The sequence below is a fragment of the Cheilinus undulatus genome, linkage group 10, assembly GCF_018320785.1.
Source record: "Cheilinus undulatus linkage group 10, ASM1832078v1, whole genome shotgun sequence".
Classification (NCBI taxonomy): Eukaryota; Metazoa; Chordata; class Actinopteri; order Labriformes; family Labridae; genus Cheilinus; species Cheilinus undulatus.
In genome coordinates this window covers 2,353,689-2,364,185 of record NC_054874.1, presented here as the reverse complement: position 1 = coordinate 2,364,185, position 10,497 = coordinate 2,353,689, and the positions used below count along the sequence as shown (strand labels likewise).

At 37.7% G+C, this 10,497-nt stretch overlaps 1 protein-coding gene across 4 annotated transcripts in view; it reads right to left on the bottom strand.

The window, feature by feature from the left end:
- Positions 1-475: 475 nt before the first annotated feature.
- The window catches only part of gsr (glutathione reductase), a 32,525-nt gene continuing 22,503 nt past the window's right edge, over positions 476-10,497 (bottom strand). For all 4 annotated transcript variants that reach the window (XM_041797797.1, XM_041797796.1, XM_041797795.1 and 1 more), the window contains 9 exons: positions 9,808-9,877; positions 9,519-9,666; positions 9,339-9,393; positions 9,053-9,152; positions 8,702-8,956; positions 5,964-6,075; positions 4,284-4,415; positions 3,996-4,129; positions 476-1,092 (listed from right to left, as the gene is read on the bottom strand). In XM_041797797.1, the coding sequence (XP_041653731.1) occupies positions 943-1,092; positions 3,996-4,129; positions 4,284-4,415; positions 5,964-6,075; positions 8,702-8,956; positions 9,053-9,152; positions 9,339-9,393; positions 9,519-9,666; positions 9,808-9,877 (1,156 nt within the window). In that variant the 3' untranslated portion in view covers positions 476-942. The remainder of the gene's footprint in view (positions 1,093-3,995; positions 4,130-4,283; positions 4,416-5,963; positions 6,076-8,701; positions 8,957-9,052; positions 9,153-9,338; positions 9,394-9,518; positions 9,667-9,807; positions 9,878-10,497) is intronic.

Here is a 10,497-nt window from a genome sequence, read left to right as displayed (position 1 = left end):
TCAATTTGAAATCCCTCATTCCTGTTCAAAATGGTAAAACGTGGAGAGCTGACTGAAAATGAAAGAGTCCGCATTAAAGCACTTCATGATATTGGATGGTCTCAGAGACAGATATGACAGGAGGTCTAATAAAGTTGTTAAGCACTGTAGATACACACACACACCTACATGTTAACTGTCTGGGCTCTTACATTTTCTCTTTTAAATTTCCCTTTGCAGGACTAATAAAGGAATATCTTATCTTAAGTAAACTGCCCCAAAAAGATAAATATATTGATCCTAAAGATGGGTATCCATTTAGCTGGCACAAGCAGGAGCTTGTGTCTTAATATGAGATGCACTTCATTTATCATCCACAATCTGTATTAACAGCAACATAAACAATTGTATAGAAATTTTAAAAACAATTAAGTCAGTCATTGGATAAGAGTGTTACAGACAGGCCACAGAATGAAGACAAAAAGAAGCACAACACTTAAGAAAAAAATCTGCAGGTTTATTGAATCTAAGGACAGTACAGTATATGTTAGGACCTTGCATTGGGAGTTAATATGCGCCTTTGGTGGAAGCAGTGTTTGTGATAATAATTCGACAAATGACTGACAAATCAAACACATACAACTAGGAGAGAAGTCTTCTGAATTCCCTTGACAAAAACACCTGCAGATCAATCACTTCCATGTCACAATCATTAAAATGGAATCTGGAATATTCAATCAATAATCAAGACCCACGATACAGTTCAAGAAGGCCATAATTTGGTCTTGGTCCATAAAAAATGAAAACACTGCGCACAAGTAAGGTCACTAAATGAGAGAAAATTGAAGTATGTAGTTTTAGAAAGCAAGTCGTCAAGCTGATGCTGGAGTAGTACCGAGGAGTGACTCTGCCCTGGTATGCTGGTCGGGGCGTGTGAGGGAGCAGGGTGTGTGCATGTGCGCATTAGCGCATTGTGACGAACTCCTCAGATGAGGTGGGGTGAATGGCGACAGTCTTGTCAAAGTCTGCTTTGGTAGCACCCATTTTAACGGCCACAGAGAAGCCCTGCAGCATCTCGTCACAGCCCAGGCCCTGCATGTGCAAGCCCACCACCTGACGGAATCAGACACAGCAAAACATCACTGATGAAGCTTTTAGTTCAATAGATTTAGAAGAAAAAACAGTCAGAGAAATAAAGGTTTAAACACTCGAACTTTTCAGAGTTAATCTATGGAGGCATAACTTTACATTCACCCTTCTGTGCTGCCTGTTTTACTGATTTTCAAACCAGGCAGATCTTAGCTGCTTCTGGAGCAGCTTTATTGGCCTGGTGAGACACTTACTCTAGCTTTATAGAGCTCATAAAGCAAGAACATCAAGTTTGGCAAAGACTTGACTTTAAATGTGTTGTACTATGTTACTACTAGGATTTTGTCATATTGACAGCAGCAGAGAAAATCCTGTTTGAGAAAAAGAGGGGCACACCCCAAACTAGAAAGTCTGAAGCATTCGGGGATTCCTCTGGTCTTATACTCAGTAAAATACAAACAGAGTATTATTTCATAGTTGAAAATTGTGTTGCACTTTGGGAATACTGAGGGTGCAGGTTGCAGTGGTATGGCATCAGTAGGGATTAGCTGGCCTGTGTAAACATGTTGAACAAGAAAAACCTTTTCTTGAACAAACTGACCTCAAGAAAAGCGCTGCTGAGAGGACAAGACTCTTTCACAGGTCTATTTCATTTGTCATAGATAGCCGGGCATAGATAATAGTGCCGATTTGGTTCAAAAGACCATTGTTCCAGATTTCCCTGGTGTGCTGAGAGTGTTTTTTTTGTTATTGAATCTGCACAGAAGACGATCAGAGCCATCCCAACTCACAACTGTAAATCAGGGTTCCAAAAAAAACATTAAACAATCAAGTTTAACACTTTTTAGACTATTTTAAAGACCTGAGCTGATAAAAATCAGCACCATTTTTGGTCATAAACACCCTAATTTGATGATTTCTCGCACATTTAATGCCTCTTTTCTATATACGGCATAGTGGTATTTATTACAACACACACAACAAGCATATACTCATAAAAGAATGATTCAAATCAAATTAGAGTAAAAAGAAAACAAAGAATATAAAAAGACATGTCTAAGTCAAGTCTAAAATGTAAGATTTAAGACTTTTTAAAGATCTGCAGGATCTCTGGTTAATTTTAAAAAATATGTTCAATACAGGGGAAACACAGAGGACAGCAAAGTGGACATGAGCAGAACTGTTAGACTGAATGGAACGATAGCCAATCAGAAAACAAGCGGACTAGACCTAAACAGGAAGCACAACAAACGTCGCCATAGCAGCGACAGTAAAGTTGAAGCAGTTAGATGGACGTTGGAAATGAAGGAGCAACTTTATTGATATGTGGAAACAAAACCAGTGTTTATTCATCAATTACTGTAAAACACAGCGATCAAACCAACAAGGGAGGTGGCTCAACTGAAAACCACGATCAGAATGGATCTAGCAGCTAGCTAACAGCTATTTTTAGTCTGAAGTCATGCTTGACTGCAAAATTGCTAAATCTGTTGCCATGTGTGGGGTCTCTCTCATGTTTGGCAGTAAGCGTTGCAACCAGTGAAATTCTGAAAAATGTGTTTCTGTTATTTGCTCCCTTCTGGGGTACTGTAGAAACATGCAAGATGCTAAAATCCAAGACGGCAGTGTCCATGGAGGGGACCCTTCCTATGTAAGACTAAAAACAAAACCATTTTGGACATTCGGGTGAGTAAATGCTAATTTAGACAGGCCTACTTATAAATATTACGTTTAATTTTTCCCACATTTGTTCTTCTGAATGCTTAAGTCCAAGTCCGACCAAAGATTGGTGATGGAGACAGATGAAACTTGTAAAATTTCTAAAAGCTGACCATTTCCCACCGCCGTGACAAAAAAAGACGATGCATCATTTCCATAGCAATGACTCTCACAGCTTATGTGCACAGCTGATAGAGGAGAGTGCTCACAGACTGAACTTCTCGTGTAGGAAGTTAAAAGAAAGACTATCCAAAATGAGATTTGCATCTCCTGCTTCACAGTTATCTACTTGTAGCATCCTAGAACAGCTGTCTGCAACTTGACAAACTGAATCACAGGCAACATCATCAGACGGCTGGATTCGGCTGTAACGGCTCAGTTTAGACGGCTGCAACTGTCATCGGTGACATTCTGAAACAGTCTTGTAGTGTGGCAAATCTTCGGTCTGAACTGGGCTTTTTAGGCTAATTATTACACACTGCACCTTTAAGATTTAAAAGTCTTTAAATATGTAGGAAACTTAAAAAGCAGACCTGCACAGAGAACCAGCCAGCCCCTGAACTGCCCAGAAGTCATTTATAAATAATCAACATGGGCTGATAATATGCGTTATATGCATCGAGTCAGTGCTAGCCTCCAGGCTAATGTTCTACTCCTTTGGTTTACCTTTAAATTCTCTCTTAAAATAGCTGCAGTTTCTCCCCTATTTTGCAGTCATGGCTTTGCTACGAAGTATAACAGCACGAGCCAAATGCCAAACGTGCACTGTGTTGTATACTGAAGTTGACCGGACGCTCTGCATGTTCTTTCTTTTGTCTGAATCGCTCTCCTCTACAAGGATTGATCCAGAGAGAATAAAGTGGATCTGCAAAAACTGACTGGAGAGGAAGCAGTTTGCTGCAGAGTGTGATCCACACGTGGATTGCCCTGCAGACGGAGTATGTGGTATGTGAGGGTTGAAGAACCCTGTGAGATTAAGATATGTGCTCATAAAGAAACAATGGAAGTAAAATTTATCTCCTACTATATTTGGAAAAGTTATCATATATTGCATGTATTAGGGATTAATAGAGGTAGACTGTCATCTTTGTCTTACGGTCATGGTGTTCAAGATGACCTTATTTCAAGGTCATGCTTGTCTGAAGCAAAGGTCCAGTGTTTTTCAGCAGCTGTGTATATCTGCAATGTGAGGAACAGAAGACTCCTACCTTCTCCTCCTTGCCCACGCACACCAGCTTCATAACGCACTGACTCTTCCTGTTCGTGATGGCGTGATACATGGGAGTGAAAGAAGTCTTGTAAATCTTCACATTCTCTTTCCCTCTGGATTTAATAGCCTCCTCTGTGAAAAAAAGTGAACTGATTAAATCACTGAATTTATCTACCAAAGTAAAACTTTATTCAAATTTACAGGATGTTTTCTCTAAGAGGGAAAACTAGACCACTAAGGTGCAGACAGAAATTGTGTTATCTATGATAATTAGACCTCCTCTCACCTTCTGTGAGGCCCACCGTTCCAATAGGTGGGTGGCTGAACACCACGGTGGGGATACAGGAGTAGTCCAACTTGGAGTCCTTCTTGCCCTCAAACAGCCTGTGTGCCAGCTTCCTGCCTGCTGCTATGGCAACTGTCCAAACATGCAACACAACACCACATGAATGTCCAGAGAAAACATTCAAAGTGCACACAAAAGATGCAGAATTCATTATGAAGCCAAACAGCAAGAACAAGATTATACAGCTAGTATCTATGAGGAAATATCTGGTATAATTCAGTTTTACCAACTTACGTTGCACAGTTTCTGCATCATTTTTATATGCAAACTGTTTTCCTGATTAATATTGATGTTTGCTGTTTGTTTATATCCTATTTTTATTGATATTGAACCACAGATGAGAGAAACCCGATTTCGATCCTCTAAAAGTCCTGCAGGTATGGTAGAAATGACTTTGACTTTAAGGTCAAAAGTCCGGCATCTTAGCTTTTAAACAAAAAATATCCTTTTTATTGCTACTAGACTGCAGCAAAGTAAACAATCAATGATTCAGCAATTTCTGCAGCTAACTTTAGGATGCCACTGATAGGGACATGTGCATTCATGCTTTGATTAAAGCAATACTTTATTTTATTTTTAGTGATTTATTATTTGAGACTGCAATTAAATCTTGGTCTGAATTATCTTTTGAATGTCAAATACAACCTGGGATTTTTTTTTATTTTCCACAGCTAAAGAAAAGCTTTGATTTTGGTTTTTATTTATGATTATACAGTAGCTCCCCATTCTAAACCTTTTCACTGGAGCTTTTACAAAGGGCTAGGGCTGGGCATTTAATCACAAATTAGATGAAATCACAATATGGCCTGCTGCAATTTTCAAATCGCAGAAGGTGCAATATTTCTCCAAACTGAAATTTGGGTCAAAATACAAGTTTAAAACTTTTTTGCAGCGGAGACGTTATGCATTACATATCATGCCATCATTCTAGTGGCATATTTTTGGAATAGTGTACAAAAAAATCATATTTTCTTCATTTTTTGTATGTTTTTGTTGATAAATGTTAGAATTATATTAAAATGATCATTCCCTTTAATTTAATAGTTCATATGTGATTTGCAAAATGAGTCAAAATTATGACAATTTGATATTTTTTTTATTTTTCCAGCCCTAGTTCAATCTCATATTGTGTTGGTTATAGTATAGAATGAATTATTGCTTGTTTTGCTGGAAAATACATGAGATGAAGAACTTAAGAACTATAAGAAATAATTGCATATTAAATCACAATCCCAGTATTGGGGGAAAAAATATAATTCAGAATTTTGTAAACTCTAGGGATGATTAGGGACAATTAGATTATTTTCCCAAATCGTTCAGCCCTGAAAAAAATATATAAAAAAGACCTTCAAATTATATTTTAAAGATATGTTTTATTTTCAGTTTTTCATGTAAATATTATCCTAATTTGACATATGAGCAACCTACAAAGAAAACAAAAAAAATATCTGCTAATTAAAAGAAGTCTCACTCAAAATCTGCCCCAAATTGGCTTGTGTCAGTAAAAAGCTGTATTGAATTTGGATATAAAATACACCCAATTTACAATTCACCCAGTAAAAGTCTCCTTAAACCTTTCTCAATTACTCTGAATAAAAGCAAATCATAAAAATCTCCTACCAGGTGTGAGAAGAGCTCTGCCACAGACGTCTCCCACAGCATAAATCCCTGGTCGGCTGGTGTTCTGAAACTCATCTACGATGATATGGCCTTTATCATCTGTATCCACACCCTGCATAGAAACCAATCATTCATGAGAGCAGTGATGCCAATGCAGATGTTCAAAATAACATTCTGGCTCATACCGATGTGTTTTCATTAACTGTTGATACTGTGATTGTTAACCTCCTCATTTAGGCCAGGGGCCAAAATTATATTTTTCTTGAACACAAGTTTAATACCAACCTTTTTTCACTTTAGAGGGGACAAATCCAACTACAGAAACCAACACAAGATCTTGTTTGAACTTATTTCACAATGAAAGACAATCTTAAAAAATCATTTATAAACTAAATCACTTTTTTTCTTTTTTCAAATCAAGCCCAACATAAACTAAACTATTATAAACAGCCATGTTTAATCTTACATCTCATTTAAAAATATAGTGATATAAAAGTTGATGTATTACACAGCCTTACCTCATAGTCTAATTCTTTGTAAGATGCTGGTATAATACTCAGCCCTAATTCATAGTAAACTCCTTGGTCGACAGAAAAGTGGATCAGACTATTTATTTATTTTTCATTTAACCTTTATTTAACCAGGAGAAAACCTCATTGAGATTAAAAATCTCTTTTTCAAGAGTGTCCTGGCCAAGACAGCAGAAGTGAACAGAGTTTCAGACATACATAAAAACAGTCATAACACATAATACAAGATATGTAGTCCATATGCAAAAAAAACACAAGAATATAAGCAGCAGCTATTTACCAGAAACAGCCAGAATTAATCAAAGCATTTGCATCCAGAAGTGTCTTCTTCCAAGTCTTTCAACCTTCTCTTAAAAGTGTCCAAAGAGATCAGTTCACTGAGTTTCAACTCTTTTTGTAAATCATTCCAGGCAGAGGGAGCAGCAACTTTAAATGCCTTTTTTCCCCAGATCAGTTCTGACCTTTGGGACGGACAGCAAGTAAAGATCCTGGGAATGAAGATTATAAGATCCTGCACTCTTCTGACTGATGTAAGTCTGAAGGTAGGAGGGTAGAAGGCCAAGAATAACCTTGTAGACAAGAATGTGCCAGTGTTTTAGTCTAGTTTACATTTATTTAAATCTTTAGCAAATAGACTTTAATAAAGTAGTCATTAGTAGTAGTTTAGTGTAGTTTTAGCACTGGGATCAGAGTCTACCTCAGTATGTAAAAAGACATTTCAGGGCTCTTACCGAGGAGATCACATCAGCTGCCTCATTCCTAACTGCAGATGATTAATCCTACATGCTGACTTCTATGGAGCTAAATCCATGCCAAAAGTTTTGGTAATTAAAAAAATTAATAAAAATAAATAAATTTGAACTTGAAAGTTTATGGTTTGTTCATGAATTTGAAAAAATACAAACACTGAACTGAAACTGAAAATAAGCATAAGCAAAGTTTTTTTTCCCAATTTAAGTATATTTTTGATTCAGCTCTGTAATTATTTCAATAAAACAATTTATTTTCCATTTTCAATCTTAAATATATTCTCACATTTGAGGTGTTATTTTTTTCAGTTGCAGGTTCAGTGTTTTCAGATTCATATCTTTTTTGTTTCACATTAAAATTGTCTTTTTTGGGTTCAAATTTTTTCACATTCAGATCGTATTTTTCAGGTTCAAACTTTTAGCCCTGTTCTGGCGTGGGGGCGTGGTCTTGACTGAGAAGGGTGTGAAATTGTGAGCGACAGCATAGCAAAGAAGGCTCAGAGCCTTCCCCAATTATGTTGCCTTCAGGAAACGTGGGTACTTTGAGATACATGACTCAACACTTTCTTTACACTGTATTCATCCAATTAGCTCTAAAAAAAAGGGATGCTGAGGACAAAGTTAGCTTTTACAAGCTTTTTTAGACAGCTCTTGGCAATTATTCATCTATTAAAACATTAAAATATGTCAGATTATTACGTTTACCACCCATACTCAATGTTTCCCAGAAACATGAAAAAGTGTATTTTGCATAATATGTGACGTTCAAAAATACATGAAGATTGTAGTCCACTGGGGTATGTGGTGAGTGTGTGTTTTGTTCCAAGAGGTTTTTGCATTGTTTTAAACGTATTACTCTACCAGGTCAAGCAGTCCTGCTGCAGAGAGTTGATCAGACTCTTTTTGTTTGAATCTTTTGCAAACAGACTCTAATAAAGTAGTCTGTCTCAGTAGTTTAGAGTAGTTTTCACGCTGCGATCAGAATCAACCTCAGCGCATAAAAAGTCGCTCAGGGCTCTTACAGAGAGGATCGTGTCAGCTGCCTCATTTTAGACTGCATCTGCACAGCCTGACGCAGAGCATAGCAACCTCAATCATTGCTTTCGTCCTTTCATTTTGCATTTCTCCTGCAGCTGCATCCTCTGCATCCACGTTTGACAAATATCTGCAGCTGTTATTACCGTGTGTCAGATTTTATGCCAGTGAGGGTTTTAAGAGGCCGCCATCAACTCATGTCCCGCTGATGCACTGGTACATCGCTACATGTGAGCACTCCTTTAAAGAGGTTTATAACTCCCTGATCATCTTTTAACTTTTTACATGCAAAACTGTGTAAACAGAACGTTGAGCTTTTTTCTGTCATGCCTCCTCCATATTGTTGTCTGCTAACCCCTGAATGAATGGAACAAGTGGTAGATAAAGGATGGCTCATAAAGTGAACATGAGACTGCTGACTTACCATCGCTCCAATGTTCAGTCCAGAAGTGTTAGGCTGCCTGCCGATGGCCCAGAGGAGACAGTCCACATCCTGGATGGTTCTGATCTTCTCCTCTTCGTTCTTTTTCTCCGGGTCTTTAGTGACGAGAGTCACCTCCAGCCCTCTGTCTGTTTTACGCACAGACCTCACCTGAGAGTGCTTCCACAGATCTACACCTGAGTTCTGCAGTTCTTTGGTGCAGTTTGTGCTTATCAGGTTGTCAAAGTTCCTCAGAACCTGCAGACAGGAAATGAGAGAAAGAGGAGATTCATTACTCAAAGTTCAGGTTTTAAATCCTTCATTCAGAAGATTTTGGGATTCAGAGTTTCTTACTCCAGCTTGTCGAATAATAAGGGATGTTTTAGATCCCAGGGTGCAGAGGATGCCTGCCAACTCCACTGCAATATAACCCGCACCCACAATCACACTACGCCTGTTTGAAATAAAAAACAAGACCAATAATTTAACAATAAAAACATATGCAAAAACCTGAAAAACGGTTCATACCAATGGTTCACATTTGGGACCCACTAAAACAACTCAATGGCCTAATTTTGGGCCCTGACCCACTGGATGAGAACCACTGACTTATACAGTAGAATGCACATGATGAACCTACTCTGGAAGAGCTTCAAGCTCAAAAAAGCCATCACTGGTAATGCCCAGATTTGCCCCTAAAAGCAAACAAAACAACAAAAACAATAAACTCAGTTTTCTAATGTTAAATGTTATAATAATTGTTGAACAAATAATAAAATCTTTGAGAAAAACCAGTGTTTTAGAGTCCAGCATGTCCAACCTGGAACTTCATTTTCACTCAAAACAGAAGGCTGCCCTCCAGTGGCGATGAGGATGTGAGGCGCTGTGTATTTTTTTCCATTGACCTCCACAGTCGGCTCATGATCGTTTGTAAACCTGGCATGGCCGTGAATAGTTTGGATTTTAGCCTGAAATGGAGGCGATGGTTCATTTTTTATCCAGTTAATTAAAAATTTACGTTAAACAACAATCAAGACAAAAAGTCTCCATGCAACGAAGGTGACTGGAACAGGAACTCAGTGAATAAAGATGATATAAATATTACTTACTTTGTCAAGATTGTTGCGATAAATGCGATTTAGGTGACTGACATAAGCATCTCTTTTGGCCTTGAGAGTTCTGCAAAAAGAAGACATCAGTTCAAGGGTTAGAGGATTTTTCAACCAACATTTACACAAGGAAGAACTCCAATCGTTAACAAATACTTTTGTCATTAATTTATTGTGTTGAACAGCAAAGATTATTGGTGTATTACTGTAAATCAGCAGTTTTCAAAGTGTGAGGCGGGCCTCCCCTGGGGGGCGCCACAGAACCATAAATCAGAAAAAAAAAGTGATCTGCTTTGCTAACTTCTGCTGTGCATGGAGCAAAATGAATAGACTTATAGTGACTTTATGGCAGTGATACTAAACGTGTGATTATTTGTGGCTCTTTTATGTCTTAATTTTAAATATTATTCCCCCAGAAAACCTTAAAGAAGGGAAACTTTTTTGCCCTTTTATACCATTTTTTGACACTTTTCCTCCATTTAAGCTACCTTTGGTCATTAAATACCACCTTTCTTCCTACTTTTTGCCCATTTTTGCCACTTTTTTCCAATTTTTGCCCCGTCACACCATTTTTTTTTACCACTTTTTGCCCATTTAAGCATCCTTTTGTCATTAAATCCCACTTCTTTCCTACATTTTGCCCATTTTTGCCACTCTTGACTGCTTTTTAAGCTTTTTTTTAAACTAATT